General features: G+C 46.7%; 1 protein-coding gene across 2 annotated transcripts in view; it reads right to left on the reverse strand.

Moving 5' to 3' along the window:
- Positions 1–14,849, reverse strand: part of RHOQ (ras homolog family member Q) — a 35,644-nt gene extending 20,795 nt beyond the window's left edge. The window contains exons 1-2 of one of the 2 annotated variants that reach the window (XM_028724843.2): positions 13,787–14,849; positions 12,681–12,739 (exon numbers count right to left, since the gene is read on the reverse strand). In XM_028724843.2, coding sequence (XP_028580676.2) covers positions 12,681–12,739; positions 13,787–13,934 — 207 coding nt within the window. In that variant the 5' untranslated portion in view covers positions 13,935–14,849. The remainder of the gene's footprint in view (positions 1–12,680; positions 12,740–13,786) is intronic. The other variant, XM_028724842.2, reaches the window with a different exon arrangement.
- Positions 14,850–19,003: the final 4,154 nt, after the last annotated feature.

A 19,003-nucleotide genomic window follows, 5' to 3' on the forward strand; every position in this document is an offset into this window, starting at 1 on the left:
GGAGAGTTTTCTGATTAAGTGATCTGCAGCCTTTTTTAAAAATAAAGTGCCTTTAATAGCATCTAAACGGGGACGGCAGATTGTCTTATTAGAATACAAGTCGGTTTCTTTGGTCCACATTTGCCTTTTAATTACGGAAGATCCATCCAGAAATGTTTTAAGTGCCTACTTTTAAAAGCTGCCTCCCATCTTCAAATGCCAGCTTGGACAAAATACACACAGCGCTACAGGGGTTCCGGCAACCTTATGGCCATTCATCACACTGTGCAAATACCATTTTTAAAATAAAACAACACACACACACACAAACTTCACTGTGATTTTCTCTGATTATTCCTATGAGAAAAGGGCAACATCTCCCATTGAGAGCTGAGAAACAAGGTTCATCCAACTACTCAGTGACTCATTTCATTTGGCTAAGGAAGATACTACAGATCCCCCCCCCCATCCCCATCTTCAGCATCTGTTGAGACTGGGAGTAAAACGGCAAAACTTATACCCATCTCACACCTCAGTGTCTGTCGATAAAGCTGTAGAAACTAGAATCTTGAGTTTAATTCCTGATGTAATTGGATGCCCATCTGTCATGGATGCTTTAGTTGAGATTCCTGCATTGCAGGGGTTTGGACTAGATGGCCCTTGCAGGTCCCATCCAACTCTGTTTAGTTGTGTCCAACTCTTCGTGACCCATGGACCAGAGCACGCCAGGCACTCCTGTCTTCCACTGCCTCCCGCAGTTTGGTCAAACTCATGCTGGTAGCTTTGAGAACACTGTCCAACCATCTCGTCCTCTGTCGTCCCCTTCCCCTTGTGCCCTCCATCTTTCCCAGCATCAGGGTCTTCTCCAGGGAGTCTTCTCTTCTCATGAGGTGGCCAAAGTACTGGAGCCTCAACTTCACGATCTGTCCTTCCAGTGAGCACTCAGGGCTGATTTCCTGATTCTATTATTCTTTTTTTAAAATCATTTTTATTGATTTTCCAATAAAAAGCATCCAATTAATATATCCAATCATAATACTCCAATTAAAATAAAAAACTAAAATAAAAAAGTCCAAATTATAGTCCAAATTAGAATTATTAATTTTTTGGAGCTCTCCACAGTCTGGATCTCTGAAGCATATCTCCACATCTCAGTCCTGCCTCTCCTCATTGTTTCCATATTTTCCACATCTCGATTTTGACGCTTTATAATTCTCCATCCCTGAGTCCACGATTCTCAATCATATCAAACATCATGTACTTTCATCCGTCGAATACAGCTTTGTTAGTATATATTTTTAGGATTCTATTATTCTATGTGCATACTGAAAATTCAGGTTTCTGCAATTGAAGTACAGTGGAGCGTTGGTTTTCGAATGAATTCCGTTCTGGACGTCTGTTTGATCAAAGGGCTCTAGCAAGTTTCTTTGAGAAAAATGGAGAAACGCACCTCAGAAGCCGTTTGACTTCTGAGGCGTGTTCGAAAACGGAAGAATTCCCTTCTGGGTTTTCGGCATTCGGCTTCCGAAATGTTCGGCAGTTGAGACGTTTGAAAACTGAGGGTTTTTGGGGTTTTCCACATGAATTTTTAATTAATTTTCAATTATTAAAATCCAATGACCACCACATTCTATCAATATCAAATTACAAACCAAGGTTTGACTGTAATGTAAAGCACATCGTTGCCTAGTGCAACAAATTCACTTAAAAAAAGAAAAGGAAAATAAAGTGATGGTGAAGAAAAGCACTGAACTGTGCGGGATAAACAAATAATAATAATAATAATAATAATTTATTATTTGTACCCCGCTCATCTGGCTGGGTTTCCCCAGCCACTCTGGGCGGCCAAAAATACACTAAAATATCACACATTAAAAACTTCCCTGAACAGGGCTGCTTTAAGATGTCTTCTGAATGTCAAGTAGTTGTTTATCGCTTTGACATCCGATGGGAGGGTGTTCTACAGGGTGGGCGCCACTACCGAGAAGGCCCTCTGCCTGGTTCCCTGTAGCTTTGCTTCTCGCAATGAGGGAACCACCAGAAGGCCCTTGGCGCTGGACCTCAGTGTCCGGGCTGGATGATGGGGGTGGAGACGCTCTTTCAGGTATACTGGGCCGAGGCTGTTTAGGGCTTTAAAGGTCAGCACCAGCACTTTGAATTGTGCTCAGAAACGTACAAACAGTTAACAGGAAGCCAAAAAATACCCTGCAAGCAAACCAGGATGAATGCTCCTTGTCATATAACTGCCCAGGGAACAAATCCAATATCAATGTAGACCGGACACAGTCTAGTAGGATCTGTGCAAGTTTTTTGGGACGAATGCTCAGTAAACTGTTTGTCTGGAGGAGCCCCAGGGAGCTAAAAGTTGGGGCAAGGAAATGCAATTGAGATCACCAGAGATCAAACGCTCTGGAAGACCCACTCTAGGTTCTGTAATCGCCACACTGCGAACCATCTGTTGCTCTTTACAGCTTATGGGCAGGAGTCCTAAGAGAAGCCTCTCAATCAGAACCATCTGTTTTTAGAAGAGGAACCAAAAATAGATATCGGTCAGAGCTGCCGAAGGAAGCCAACCTTCATGTTGCGAAGGGTAGCCATTAGCGCTGCTAAAAAGGGTATGTGGGAAGAGTTCGTGTGTACTCGAGGTTGGCTGCTGGAGAAGGCTAGACTCCCAGTTACAGATCCACTTTATAATCTCTTCCCACAACAGCGCTCACTAATGAGAGCCTGCAAAATCCTCAGGCAAGACAAATCGCCCTCCCTAATCTCCCTCCCCGGCCCCGAGCTGGAGTTTCAAAGTTATCTTTCAAGGTGCTGAGGAAAGTTCCTGCCGCAGATTGTTTGCTTCTCTTTTGGGGGGAAAGAGAGAGCGAGAGTATAATCTTCTGCATTTGAAAACCAAAATAGCACAGTGCTTCCAAGGCTGCTACATAAATAAAGGAAAAGTCAGAGGCTAAAGAAACCCTAAAGAGGGGAGCAAGACATACAGGAGGCAGAGCTCTGGGAGCTAAAATAATAATAATGATGCCAACATGAAACATATTCTCAGACAAGGGTAGCTGAATCCTGCTGCCATTATAAGTCACACAAATTACCCCCAATTCATTCTGCTTTCTAGCAAGGGATGCGGGGAGAAAGCAGTTTGCAAAATTTATTCTGCTTCTAAGGGGCAAGGAGTTGAGTCAAACACTAAAAAACGGTTTCCTAAACTTGGGTCTCCAGCTGTTTCAGGACTACGGTTCCCATTATCCCTGACCACTGATCCTGCTAGACAAAAACAGCTGGAGCGAGTGGTGCCCATGCTGGAGAAACTGGAATTGCCGAACTGTTTACAACAGAGGTCAGCAAACTTTTTCAGCAGGGGGCCGGTCCACTGTCCCTCAGACCTTGTGGGGGGCCAGACTATATTTTGAAAAAAATATATGAACGGATTCCTATGCCCCACAAATAACCCAGAGATGCATTTAAAATAAAAGGACACATTCTACTCATGTAAAAACACGCTGATTCCTGGGCCATCCGTGGGCCGGATTTAGAAGGCGACTGGGCCGGATCCGGCCCCCGGGCCTTAGTTTGCCTACCCATGGTTTACAAGATGGCATGGCTGTGTGTGCTATGGCATGCAAGTGTGGCAGGAATAAGTCCAGCATACATGCCACTAAGATACAGTGGTGCCTCGCAAGACGAAATTAATTCATTCCGCGAGTTTTGTCGTCTTGCGATTTTTTTCGTCTTGCGAAGCACGGTGTCGGGAAAGTTTTGGAAAAGCTTCAAAAATCACCAAAGTATTCAAAAATCTCAAAAAAGGCTACCACACCGCGTTCTATGAGTTGCTCCTCGAAGTCAAGTCGCAACTGTATTAACGGTGTTAAGAAAAAGGAAACAAACTTGCAAGACGTTTCCGTCTTGCGAAGCAAGCCCATAGGGAAAATCGTCTTGCGAAGCAGCTCAAAAAACCAAAAACCCTTTCGTCTTGCGGGTTTTCCGTCTTGCGAGGTACCACTGTATGGGAGAAGGCAATTTGGGCAGCAGTGGTAGCGAAGCCCCGTGCGGGACGAGGCCCTGGTGAAGACACATAAGGCACTGAACCTGTGGCTAGAAGACAGGAACCACCAGCATATCCTTGCTGATAACAGGGATGCCAGTTTTAATCCAAAAAATCTAGAGGGCACCTGGTTTGGGAATGCTGTTATAGATTCTCTGATTCTCCATGAGGAGGGTCTGCATTTATGACAAAATAAACCTTTAAGAGGGACGCGGGTGGCGCTGTGGTCTAAACCACTGAGTCTAGGGCTTGCCGATCAGAAGGTTGGCAGTTCGAATCCCCGTGATGGGGTGAGCTCCCGTTGCTCAGCTCTTGCCCACCTAGCAGTTCGAAAACACGTCAAAATGCAAGTAGATAAATAGGTACCGCTCCAGCGGGAAGGTAAACGGCGTTTCCGCACGCTGCTCTGGTTCGCCAGAAGCGGCTTAGTCATGCTGGCCACATGACCCGGAAGCTGTACACCGGCTTCCTCGGCCTATAAAGCGAGATGAGCGCCGCAACCCCAGAGTCGTTCATGACTGGGCCTAACGGTCAGGGGTACCTTTACCTTTTTACACTTTTAAAGCTCCATATGGCTGCCTGGAGAAGGAAGGGACTCTTGAGAATAAAGCAGCTGGCCTCCCCTGCTTTAAGGCTTCCTCAGAAACATGGCAGAAATCAAATGGAAACCTCATTCAGGGCATTCTTGAAAGTGTCAGAGCTACAGATGGAGAAAATATGAATTCTATCTCTGAGTCAACGAACGCTGAGATGCTCTTTCCTAAGGTTGAAATTAGAGGAGGTATGTGTGTAGATTTTCAGAGATTTTAACCAACATTCAGTCCCCCTTTTCTTTGGGGTTGTCCACCTACTCAAAATGTGTCGTTCTGACAAGATTTCATTTGTCCTTGATGGTGTCATTATGTTCACTATGGGAACCTAACTGATCATTGACTTTGTTTGCCATTAGTGAGATGAACATATAAGGTAAAAGGTGAAAAAGGACCAAGGCGACTATGGGGTTGCTCATCTAGCTTTTGAGGCCGAGGGAGCCGGCGTCTGTCCACAGACAGCTTTCCAGGTCATGTGGCCAGCATGACTAAACCGCTTCTGGCGCAACAGGACACTGTGATGAGTGCCTGAGCACATAGCCCTTTCTAGTTGGCGACACAGCATTCCCGAACCATCACATTGGGTGTTATGTACTGATGTTCTCACCCTGGGCCAGCAGGGGGATACTGTAGATAGTTATGCAAATGAAGGATCGAAAGTAACGTTCAGTGATTGGATAGTTTGTATGCAAATGAAGGATCGAAAAGTGACGTTCTGTGATTGGATAGTTTTAGAAAGTTGCAACAGTTACAATTGTTCTGGAGCTCTATATAAGCAGGCTGATTGAGCTCCTCAGTTAGTTCTGTTCCAGCTTACAAATAAAGAGCTGCTTTGGAAGAATCGCTGTGTCATCTGGTATGTTCGCCCACAACTTAACACTGGGCTTTCAGTGGCACCTTGTGCAATGCCAAAATTTGGCGCCTGTCCCCACCTCTCCCCTTCTGTTCTAAGCCACTGTTATGGCAATCCCCATAGCACCCTCTCGGCTCAGCACCTAGTCCGGACGAACCAGTTGCGCTCCCTTAAATCCACCTCTGACATTCAGTCCATGGTCTCTGGTTGGCTGGGATCTCTCTAGTGAGGAAAAAGGTGTTCAGGCCTGAGACAGGGCGAGAGAAACGGGCACAGCCACGGCAGCTGTAGGGGAAATAACAGCCACCAACAACTTAAAAGACAAAACAAAAGGGAAATAGCATTTAAGGAAGTTTGGGAGAAAAATGTTACTTGGAAGCACTGTTTTCAGTTTAATAATAATAATAATAATAATAATAATAATAATTTATTATTTATACCCCGCCCATCTGGCCGAGTTTCCCCAGCCACCCTGGGCGGCTCCCAATCAAGTGTTAAAAACAATACAGCATTAAATATTAAAAACTTCCCTAAACAGGGCTGCCTTCAGATGTCTTTTAAAGATAAGATAGCTGCTTATTTCCTTCACATCTGATGGGAGGGCGTTCCACAGGGTGGCGCCACTACCGAGAAGGCCCTCTGTCTGGTTCCCTGTAACCTCACTTCTTGCAATGGGGGAACCGCCAGAAGGCCCTCGGCGCTGGATCTCAGTGTCCGGGCTGAACAATGCAATCCCAAGCATATGCACAGGTTGCAATACTAAAGTGCAAACTCAAAACGCCATTGGCAAGGCCAGACATACTTTAGCTCAAAGACTGCAGCAGAATTGCTTTGCCTTAATCAGAGAAGTACAAACACCTGCCCAACAGACAAAGAAGTGTTACCAGCCCGTCTTCCCGCACGAACTCGTGTGTTGTGGGCCAGCTTTAGCAGAAGGCCTGGCAAGCGACTTCCCTTCAGGGAAGAACTACTTCCCCAAGGCATGTGATTAACTGCAGATGCAGACTTCATGCCAACTGCCAAACGCAGGCTTGTATGGAAAAATCCCTGGGTCTGATGCGAGAGGGAGCAGGAAGGCCAGTGCTCACAGCTCACACTCAGAATATGGGTAGAAGAAGCGGGGGAAAGTCCCTGGCCTCAGCTTGGCTTCAAGCCAGTGGAACCTTATGACGGAACAGCGGCTGAGAAGCAATCTAAAAATGTACAGGAAGCCTGCCCTGATGGTCAAAAGACAGGATTTCAGCTTGCCTTGTGACCTTACAGATCACTTAACCTCAGAGGTTTGGATTTCCTTTCCGTTGCAGGACAAGCCATTTAAAGGCCTTGCACGTGAAATATGCTTTTAAAAAGAAGTAAGTATTATTATCAACAGCAGCAGCAAACACCACCACCTCCAGATTTCGTCAAGTAAAGCTTCACAACGTCACATTATCTGCTACTGTCTGTTATTTTTCATTATCTGTTAGGAGCATGGAGCTCCTAACACCTCAGGTCTTACTGCCTTTGCCAATCTGGTGCCCTCAAGATGTTGTTGGACTACAACTCCCATCGGCTCCCATGATGGGAGTCATAGTCCAACACCATCTACAGGGCACCGGAATTGGCCAAGGCTGATATAATAGACCTATCACTTTCTCTTCCCCACTATTAAAAATGAAAATATCAGTTTCCTCCACTGCTGCTCATCGTGTACTGGTAAGACTTTAAAGGAAGAATGAAGTAAGGCTGGATACGACCCCAGAGAGTCTATGCTGGCCCTGATCCATGCCCTCCTAAAGTGCTTCTGCCTGGCTGAGATGCGGCCTTGATCTGCGATGACGTCTCTTGCTTGCAGAGGTAGAAGACAGAGAGAGGTGTGCGTTTGTGAAATCTGACTTTTGTGTGGCTAGAATGTAGCCAGCTGTAAAAAGGCAAGAGTCTCATCCATTACGCCACCTACTTTTGGTTCTGTCTCCACCCACCTTTGCCTCTGGCCCCACCCACCAATCGTATGTGGCTCCCCAAAGGGGAATGAGACCCCAGGTCTACAATGCTAGCTCCAGCCCATTCATTCTTGTCTGCGGGTCTACAAATACCAGCAAACCTCTTTCTTTTTTCTTTTTTTTACTAAGGAAAGAACTGTGATGATAATAATAATTTATTACTTATACCCCACCCATCTGACTGGGCTACCACAGCTACTCTGTGCAGATTCCAACAAAATATTAAAAAATAACAAAACATCAAACATTAGAAACTTCCTGATACAGGGCTGCCTTCAGATATCTTCTAAAAGTCTGGTAGTTGTTTATCTCTTTGACATCTGATGGGATGGTGCTCCACAGGGCGGGCACCACTACCAAGAAGGCCCTCTGCCTGGTTCCCTGTAACCTCACTTCTTGCAGTGAGGGAACCACCAGAAGGCCCTCAGCGCTAGACCTCAGTACCTGAATACGCTCCTTCAGGTATACTGGGCCGAGGCTGTTTAGGGCTTTAAAAGTCAGCACCAACACTTTGAATTGTGCTCAGAAACGTACTGGCAGCCAGTGAATATCCTTTAGGTCCGGTGTTATATGGTCCCGATGGCCACTTCCTGTCACCTGTCTAGCTACCACATTCTAGATTAGTTGTAGTTTCCGGGTCACCTTCAAAAATAGCCACATGTAGAATGCATGGCAGCAGTCCAAGCGGGAGATAACCAGAGCATGTACCACTCTGGCGAGACAGTCTGCAGGCAGGTAGGGTCTCAGCCTGCGTACTAGAGGGAGCAGGTAGACAGCTGCCCTGGACTCAGAATTGACCTGCGCCTCCATGGACAGCTGTGCGTCCAAAATGACCACCAGGCTGTGAATCTGGTCCTTCAGGGGCACAGTTGCCCCATTCAGGACCAGGGAGACCCCCCACCCCTGCCTACCCGTCTCCCAGAAACAGCACTTCGGTTTTGTCAGGATTCAACCTCAATCCATTGGCTGCCATCCATCCTCCAACCGCCTCCAGACACTCACACAGGACATTCATCGCCTTCACAGGCTTAAATTTAACCGATAGATAGAGCTGGGTATCATTTGCATATTGTTGAACACCCAGCCCAACGCCACTGATGATCTCTCCCAGCAATGAACATGTGAAGCTGTCTCATGCTGAATCAGACCTATGGCTCATCTAAGCCCTGTGTTATTCTCACTAGCAGCACATCTTGAAGGTCTCGGACTTTTTTGTCTCTACCATCCAACTTTCTTTTTAACTGGAGATTCTGAACCTGGGAACCTGTGCCTCCAAAACAGGAGTGGAGACCCTGTAGCCCTCCAGATGTTGTTGGATTCCAGTACCCATCAACCCCAACCATCATGGCCAATGGCCAGGAATTATGGGAGCTGTAGTTCAACACCTGAAGGACCACAGGATTCCCATTACTGCTCTAAATACCACCACTCTCCTGAACACTTCCAAGTCATACCAATGCCATTTTAGAAGTTTTGTCCGACTTCTCGTCCTCTCTCTTTTTCTTCTCTTTTCTTTTTAAAAAATGTTCTTCTAAGGGTCTGCCATCTCATATTGCTCCCCTGGAGTTCCTAATTAAGAACCGCAGCCTCTTGCAATTTTACAGAAGGTCCTCCCTTCTTTTTCAGACATTTACTTAATGTTCCAGCTGCTGAAACTGTGAAAGTTTTATAGCAAGCGCGGCTCTAGAGAAAAGTTGTTGATGGCATAGCTGCAGTGTGTGCCATTAAAATCTAGGCGGCTTAAACCAACGCCATCATTGTTTTATTGCTTCTGAGTTTCTAGCCAAATGCCTAGTCCCACGTACATAAATCCTTTACTTTTTAAAAGATAAAACCTTATCAATCCAAATCATTACCTTCTGACAGTTCAAGTCCACCTTTGCATGACAGCAGCTCCTACAGAGCAATTCTAATTACGTATTCAAATTCCTGGTTATCCATAAATTTTGGAGAACCCGTCCTTCTCACCCCCACGATATTCAGAAAAACTAGGTAGAACTTTCATCTGGTGTAGATCAGTAGTAGAACATCTGTTTTGCATGGAGACGGTCTAGAATGAACCAATCATCTGACTCGGTATAAGGCAGCTTCCACGGTTAAATCATTTAATTTGAGTAATTGACCCAATATGTGGCAATGGCTGCTGGCTTAGGCAACTTTAAAAATGGAATCAAGACAAATTTGTGGCAGAAAAATTTATCTCTGGCTACTACCTAGCAGTTCGAAAACACATCAAAGTGCAAGTAGATAAATAGGTACCACTCTGGCGGGAAGGTAAACGGCGTTTCTGTGCGCTGCTCTGGTTCGCCAGAAGCGGCTTAGTCATGCTGGCCACATGACCCAGAAGCTGTACGCCGGCTCCCTCGGCCAATAAAGCGAGATGAGCGCCGCAACCCCAGAGTCGGTTACGACTGGACCTAATGGTCAGGGGTTCCTTTACCTTTACTACTAGTCATGGTGGCAGCAGAGGCAGACTTAGGGGAGTGCAACCGGTTTTCCCATACTGGGAGCTGAGCCGAGAGGGTGCTGCAACAATCACTACAAACGGAAGATGCCAAATTTTGGCATCACGTAAAGCGTAGCTGAAACTTGAAGGCCCAAAGTCGGCCACTGGGGGCAAGTTCTGAGGCAGCATGCTGGAGAAGATAGCATGCAAGCTATTGCTGTCATGTCCTGCTTATGGGATTCCACAAGGCACCTGCTTGGCCGCTGTGGGAAATGGGGTCTCTTTCACCTAGCGCATAGTTACAACTGTGGAACTCACCCCTGCAGGAGGCAGCAATAGCCACCAACCTGGACGGCTTTAAAAGAGGATTGGATAAATTTATGGAGGTGACTACGAGCCATGGTGGAAGCTATGCTCTACTACTCCACATGCAGAAGCTACCTCTACAGAATGCTTCTGTATGCCAGTTACTGGAAACCGCAAGGACCGAGAATGATCTTCTGCTCCGTTTCTGCTTGTGGGTTCCACCAGACATCTGGTTGGCCACTGGGAGAAATGATGCTGGACCACATGAGCCACTGGCCTGATCCAGCAGCCTCTTTGTATGTTATCCTCAGTGACCTGATCCAGGAGTGTTTCATTTTATGTTCTTATGAATTGTATATGGTGCCACACGGGTGGCGCTGTGGGTAAAACCTCAGCACCTAGGACTTGCCGATCGCATGGTCGGCGGTTCGAATCCCCGCGGCGGGGTGCGCTCCCGTCGTTCGGTCCCAGCGCCTGCCAACCTAGCAGTTCGAAAGCACCCCCGGGTGCAAGTAGATAAATAGGGACCGCTTACCAGCGGGAAGGTAAACGGCGTTTCCGTGTGCGGCTCTGGCTCGCCAGATGCAGCTTTGTCACTCTGGCCACGTGACCCGGAAGTGTCTCCGGACAGCGCTGGCCCCCAGCCTCTAGAGTGAGATGGGCGCACAACCCTAGAGTCTGTCAAGACTGGCCCATACGGGCAGGGGTACCTTTACCTTTTTATGGTGCCACACAGTGATGTGGATATACAGAAATGATGTACAGAAATACGAAAGAGGGTCATCACAGACTGCATATAACTGATTTCTAAACATATTTTGGCCACTCTTTTGGGGCCTAGAGACATTTTCGATCAGAACATCTACATTCAAAGCATGAAGGCACAACATCAAGTTACTTTACTGGTTCGATACCACAGAAGATGAGTACCTATGGGCTGAATTAAGGAGGCTGTTATCTTAACCACGTCTACTATGAAGGAGTTCCCAGGTAAATGGGTTAGGATTGCAGCCTTAGTCATGCTGAGAATGGAGTCGGGTTGGGTGATATCTGGTTTTCAATATTGTGATATATCACCAGCTTAAACGTCACGATATACTGATATATCATGATGTATGAAATAAGGATGGACCTATGTACAGTGGTACCTCAGGTTAAGAACTTAGAACTTGGATATGACAGGAAAAATTAAAGTTTTTGTTCTAAGGACTGCTTTCAGACTTGATCTCACACCAATTCCTATGTATAGTGGTACCTTGGGTCAAGTACTTAATTCGTTCCGGAGGTCCGTTCTTAACCTGAAACTGTTCTTAACCTGAAGCACCACTTTAGCTAATGGGGCCTCCCACTGTTGCCACCGCTGCGCCATTTCTGTTATTATCCTGAAGCAAAGTTCTTAAAAGTACTATTTCTGGGTTAGCGGTGTCTGTAACCCGAGGTACCACTGTACTGTAGAGGCATTGACCAGCTTCACGGGTTCTCCTGCATCATGATTTCCTGCATACCACACACACATATGATTCACAATATATTACCAGGTCAAAAATTATGAAACCAGTATCACAACATGGACTTCAAACCAGTTTTGGATGATATATTGATATATCGCCCAGCCCCAGAATGGAGAACTGAAATGAATAGGACTTGACCTTAAGTCCCATGAGGATGTCTACTTTTAAGTAGAGGAAAGTCTGCATCCAGCCCATTACGGCTAAAAGAATGCAAACCAACAAGCACTTGCAAACTGGCAACAGTACTATTCCTCATATTTGATCTGGATGCAAAAGCTGTAGTTTGGGATCTCTTCTTGTTGTTTTCCTTCTCCTGCACAGACAAATTTGAAACAGAGGGAGAAACCTCCTCTCTCTGCTGTGCTCCAAAACTATTCAGTCATTCCTTGCAAATGTTTTGACTCAAAGGAATGATTTCAGGATGGGAAGCAATGTGTCCCTGGGGCCATAATAAACACAATCAGACAAAATGCCTTCCCATAACATTAGATGATGCCATTATTCTCCAATCAGAGCCAGAGGCTCATGTTGCCCGTCCACCAATGAGAAGCAAGGCAGAACTCAAAAGAGGACCCAGCCATTTGGAACTAAAAATAAAGTATCTCAGAAGGCTGGTTGTTTTTCCCTGGGTGATAGGAGTTGGGATCACGAAATCAGCTGCTTGCAATTATTGATTTTTAAAATAATCGTATTTTAAAATACTGGGGGCGGGTGGGTGGGAAGGGCGATCCATTCTCCAAAGATCTGCGACAAGGCAGTAAATGAGGCAATTATTATAAGCTGCTGTATTGAGACACCTCAACATAAACAGCAGTCCTTGAATAATTCAGCGTGTGCAAGTAAGCATGAACAGAGCTCAAGCTTTGGAAAACACCATATGCTGATCACTTTTTATTTCCCCCCTTTTAAAAAGCAATCCGCCCTGTTGCTTTGAAGCTGCTGGGTCGGGGGGGGGGGGGAGCCCTTACCTGTCCTGCAGTGTCATACAGCCCCAGAAGATACTGCTTGCCACCGACTGTCACACTGACTGCAAAGAGAGAAAGAGAATATCAGGCAGGGGCCCTAGAGCAACACACAAAACCACACTCTCTCTCAAGCTCTCTCTTTCCTCTCTAGACCAAGGAGCAAACAAGTGGATTCAATTTCTCTCCCAAACTCAAAAAAATATTTTTTTTAAAAAAGTACAGGCATCTCAAATGGGTAGGCCACCTTTTAAAAATAGCAATGATCCCTGTCTCTGCCCAGATATACACTTTCGAAGCACTTTTGTGATGGAGCAAAACAGAACTAGACTCCCCATTAACAGGCTGCAGCCTACAAAAAGGTGTCCTCGTGTGTGTGTGTGTGTGTGTGTGTGTGTGTGTGTGTGTCAATACACACACATCATGTGCTCATAACAGGACTTCAAAGGCTAGTGAGATGGTATTGGGTCGTCCCCCGCATTTAACCTCTGTCCCATTTGCTCCCCAACTTTCAGTTGCAGTCTATCAAGGTCCTATCAGGCATGGATTAAATCCTTGCTCCCGTCATAACGGCAATTCGCCATCCTATTCCGCCCCCACCAATTAAATACTATATATTTATGGTCCAGTCCCTTTACCTTTACCCATATATATATATAATGCGACATTTTTGGAGTGGTCAGGCATCTGCAGTCCCAAACCATCCTTCCCCCTTTCCCCTTGTTCCACAACCAGACCCCTCCAATTGAGGGAGGGGGGAGAAGAGGAGTGCGCTTTAGAGGAGTCATTTTGAGCTGCTTTCCTTTTGCAAAAAAGGGGGTCGTCGGGGATCCCCGGGACTGCAAACACGAGTCGTCGTCCCCCCCACAAAGAAATAAAAATAAACGCAGCCTCTGCTTTACAAGAAGGCAGGAGAAAAAAGGGGGGAAAGGGAGGGAGGGGGGATAGGAAAGCAGAATTAGGGAAAGGGAAAAGTTTTTGCTGAAGTTTCTAGGCTCTGTTGCTGCTGTTTCTGGGGTGCTGGAAACTGGGGTGGGGGGTGGGAAGCGGAGAAGAGGGTGGCGGAGCTGGAGCGCCCTTACTCAGCACTTCCCGGCGAGACGCGCGTTTACCTGCGTAATGGTCAAAGACGGTGGGCACGTATTCCTCCGGGAAGGCGTCGTTGGCGTAGCTCATCAGCAGGCAGGTTTTGCCCACTGCCCCGTCGCCCACCACCACGCATTTCAGCATGACCGTCGCCGCCCCCGTCCCGTTGGCCATGATGATGAGAAGGAGCTTCCCAAACCGATCGTCATTTTAGGAAGGAGGGGGAACACTCGGCGAGGCAAAAAAAGAGACTCCCCCTTTCCAATAATAATAATAATAAGGATAAAAGTGCGTTGAGCGGGGCGAAGAACGACGCCGTCGAGGCGCGAAGATCACAGGGCGCCGCGCAACGAAGGGCGCAGGAGACGACCCTCGGGGGGGCGCATCGGTGCCAGGGCGAGCGGTGGGCGAAGCGGGCGGCTTGGCTGGCAGCCGGGGAGCAGCTCAGCCACAAATCACGGGCGCTGGCATTTCTTCTCGGCTCGCCCTCCTCCCTCCTTCCCTGCGCCGCCTCGCCGTCGCCCTCCCCGCCGGTGCCAAACTTGGCTGGCAGGGATTTTCCTCCTCCGGCGGGCACGATGACCGAGTGTCTCCGGCGGCGGCGGCGGCTGCCCGGCGGAAAGAGGAACTAGTTGGGCGCCCTGCGTGCACAATCCGCACCGCAGCGCCGGGTCTCCGCGGCGCTGCGCCCCGATGGCGAGGGCGAGGGGGGCTTCCCTGGCGCCGCGTAAAACAAAAAACGCGCGGCGGCGAAACAACAGCCGAGCCGCCCTCCTCCTCCTCCTTCGGCGGAGGGAAGGCCCGCTCTCCCCTTTTCCCGGAGAGAGGAACTGCGCTGAGCCCACTTTGACTTTCCGGAGCGGCCGGATCTTTACGCACACACTCCTCCCTCCCCGCCCCGGGCTGCAAACGCCACTTCTCCGAAAAATAAATAAATAAAGGGGAAATGAACGAGCCCGCCCGCCCGCCGTCCTATTGCTGCTGCTGCTGCTGCCGCCGCCACCTCCGACTAGCTGGAGCGGAGAAAGGAGGAGCGATGCCGAATCGCTGCCGGAGAGCGGCTGAGGGTTCCTCTCCAAAGAGCCGACAGCGCCGAGAAGCGTCCACAGTTTTCCCTTTCCCTTTTTTTTTTTTTTTTGCAACGCGCTTTCCCCGGCGATGATGTAATCGATAAATCCTCGGAACTTCCACGCAGCCTCCCCCAACCGGGCGCCCTCGTCCAGATGCTTTGGCACTACAACTCCCAGCAGCCTAGGCCAGCTGTGGGAAGCAGCTGGAGGACACTAAGTTAAGGCTGCCGCAATCTGTTCCGGTTTTTGGCTGTGCTGTGTCTCTTCCACTTTTTTATTATTATCATTATTATTTTTTTACGCTGGCCGTTAAGGAAACATTTTAGAGTTTGGGAGGATAAGGATTTTTTGGTACTGCTGGTCCCCCCCCCCCCTATGCGCAGGTGTAGTACAATAAAAAAGGAATATATTTGGAAACATTATTATTATTATTAAAAACCCTCTTAAAAGTAAGCGGGAGAAGGCTGTCAAGTGGAATGTAGGACTAGAATATCAAAATGTTAAACTGCCCCTCAGTTTTCTTAAGTTAAGGTGACATTAGCTAAAGTATCAGATATATTTTCCAGCTTTTCAGACTTACTTATTTTATTTTGTTTGTTTATTTTCTATACCGTCCTTCATCCAAAGATCACAGGGCACTTTACAATATGAAAACACAAAAATACATACCGTAATGATAAATGAAAACAATAACCCTCCCCGCACAGTATAATTATTTATAATACTAGAATTAATAACTACACACAAGCAACACACCTTGGCTGGTCTGACAAGTCAGTACAAATTGGTCAAAGCAATGATTCTTCAGCATCAACTTTGTTGAACTGGTCATGTTGTGCGGATGCCTGATGATCGTCTTCCAAAGCAACTACTCTATTCCGAACTTAAAAATGGTAAGTGTAATGCTGGTGGTCAACAAAAGAGGTTCAAAGACTCTCTCAAGGCAAATCTTAAAAAATGTAGTATAAACATTGACAACTGGGAAGCACTGGCCTGCGAATGCTCCAATTGGAGAACAGCCTTTACCAAAGGTGTCATGGGTTTTGAAGATGCTCAAACTCAGGACGAAAGGGAGAAACGTGCTAAGAGGAAGGCACCTTTGGCAAACTCTCACCATGATCAACTCCCACCTGGAAATCTATGCTCCACTGTGGAAGGACGTGTGGATCCAGAATTGGGCTCCACAGTCACTTACAGACTCACTTTTAAAACTTATAGACTCACTTACAGACTCACTTTTAAAACCGTGTTTATGGAAGACAATCTTACTTGGCTACTAGCCAAAGAAGAAGAAGAAGAATCCCATTTTATCCTCACAACGGCCCTAGAAGGTAGATTGGGTTCAAAAAATGTCACTGGGCCAAGGTCGCTCAGTTGGCTTCACAGCTGAGTAGGAGGATATGAAACCAGACCTCTCCTCTCCAGTCCATGCCCAGCTCTGTCCACTGTGCTACTGTGATGGCTATCCCGCCTTAGCAGCCTTCACAGGTGATGCATTCCAGGCTAAAAGACATTCGTGCGTCTGCCAATAGAGCTCCACCCTCAAAACATTTCTTTAGCATTTAAGTTCCAGTCCAATCCACATGTTTCATCACAGAAGTATTGGGAACAACCTTAGTCTAAGTGCTAAAATGGCTCTGGCGGTGCATCCAATACGATCTCTTCGCAAATGTTTCCCAGATCACTTTTAAACCAAACTGTGCGTTTCCCTTCCCAAGGAATGGGAGCTGGCAGATTAGAGACCATCATCAATCTCTCTGCTAATTGTGTGTTTGACTTCCTCCTGGAACTTTTCTTCCTTAGTCTGCAAGTTCTTTCCCCTATGGATTGCACGAAAAGAAAACAATCCGTCATGGGAACATAACACACCAGTTTGCTAATTTTAAATTTAAGGAGGTGTTTCAAATAAAACTTTGCTCCCCTGCACCTCTACGCACACACCACACAATTTCTTGCATTTGGACTGGCAATTTCTATGTAGCTATTGGGCCCTTCCTACCACAAACATTGGTAGTCAATGTTAGTCCTAACATTTAAGCTAACAGATATGACTAAGTTAGGTTGATTTATTTCATTGGTTCTATTCTGAGTAGGACTTGGCTGAATACAACCCAGACTTCAATTGTTTTCTGTTACCATTTTGGTTTCTTCTATTCAGTGACCGTTGTCATTTTGCTGCCTTGTAATCCTGCTGTCTTCTCCACATCCTCCTCTTCCTTCATTTCTGAGGTGGCCGCTTACTCGTCTCCAAAAATATGGAAAACCCATCACTAAAAAGAATGATAAGAAGACACAAGAGCTGCATTAAATGTACAAATTCTAATGCATAGATTATGGTGCATGGGCTTGAACTGTGATCAAACAACTGCAGTAAGATTCTCTTAAATGGTGCTGATTGGCGCCTCTTCCAAAGTGAATCTGGAATTAGGGATGGGGAGCTGAACCCAACCATTGGCATCTTTCTTCTTTACCCAAAAGCAGACGATCCATGTAACAGAGATAACTGGACACAATCCCAGCTCTGGGATCTGATTCCCTGCCCCCTATGGAAAACTTGAGTGCAGCATTCATTTGCACTCAACTCCCTTTCCTTGGGATCATGACCACTACTGTATGTTTAGAACTGTGACGCCACACAAGCTAATCTATTATTATGATTATTAAAGATTTTATTGGTTTACAAAAGTATGAGCAATGTCTCTCTCTTTCCCCCCCCCCCCACGTAACATTTTTACAGATCAGTTTCATTTGTTGAGACATTAGTGTTATATTAGGAAGAAAAGGGGGAAGAGGTGGAGGGGGGAAAGGTGAGTGGGGGTGGGGGTCAGGTGGCAATGTTTCTGTTTTACTTAATATATATGTGGGGTTTTGTGTCAGCATTGCTTGTGCAGCTTCTCTGCTATTCGCTTGTGTTCCTTTGGTGGTGAGAGAGGTTGGGGTTGGCCTAGGGCAGCCTTTCTCAACCTGTGGGTCCCCAGATGTTGCTGAACTACAACTCCCATCACCCCTAGCTAGCAAGGCTAGAGCTCAGGGATGATGGGAGCTGTAGTCCAACAACATCTGGGGACCCACAGGTTGAGAACCGCTGGCCTAGGGTGTGGTTGTTCATTTGTGATTGGCTGTGGTGAGCTTTCAAAGAGCTAATCTTTGAAAGAAAATTAGCACTATTACACTTAATATGCTTCCGAGATTGCTTGTTTAGGTAAACGTAAAGGGACCCCTGACCATTAGGTCCAGTCATGACAGACTCTGGGGTTGCGGCGCTCATCTCGCTTTATTGGCCGAGGGAGCCGGCGTACAGCTTCCGGGTCATGTGGCCAGCATGACTAAGCCGCTTCTGGCAAACCAGAACAGCGCACAGAAATGCCGTTTACCTTCCCGCTGGAGCGGTACCTATTTATCGACTTGCACTTTGAGGTGCTTTTGAACTGCTAGGTTGGCAGGAGCAGGGACCGAGCAACGGGAGCTCACCCCCTCGCGGGGATTCAAACCTTCTGATCAGCAAGTCCTAAGCTCTGTGGTTTAACCCACAGCGCCACCCGCACCCCTTGATCGTTTGTTTACCTCTTTTATTTTCTGCTTTTTGGCTATAACCTGCTTGGGTTATAATTGTTGTCGTTGCTACTAATACACAATGTCTCCATCCAGGTAATCTTTTTTTTTTAAGGTTAACCAATGAAGATATTCTTTTGAGCTATCATGTATCATTTTGGGGTAGGAAGGCAGCATGGAATTAAAACCTATGAAACTCCCGAATCGAGAGACTGTTTGCCGAAAACTCATCAGCACTGTGTATCCGTTCCAAAGCCAAACAGCCCTGATTAAAGCCTGTTCACAAATCACTTTAATATCCATGATTACTAACCATAAAATTGTACCAATGAATTAATCAGTGCTTTCAGTTATATTTATTAACTAGCAAAATGCCCCAAAGGCAGCAGCAGAGGATCTTGACACCAGTATTACACAAGAAGCAATGAGTGTCGAAACAGAGGTTGGTTATGGTGTGCATGTGTGACAGATTGAAGCACTATAAAGTCATGGTGGTGGGAGCAGCATTAATTTGTGGAAGTGCCATAGCTCAGTGGTAGAGAATCTGCCTTGTGTACAGAGGGTCCTAGGTTCAATCCCCAACATCTCTTGCTATTGCTGGGAGAGGGGATAAGGGAGCAA

This window comes from Podarcis muralis, chromosome 3, assembly GCF_964188315.1.
Source record: "Podarcis muralis chromosome 3, rPodMur119.hap1.1, whole genome shotgun sequence".
Taxonomy (NCBI): Eukaryota; Metazoa; Chordata; class Lepidosauria; order Squamata; family Lacertidae; genus Podarcis; species Podarcis muralis.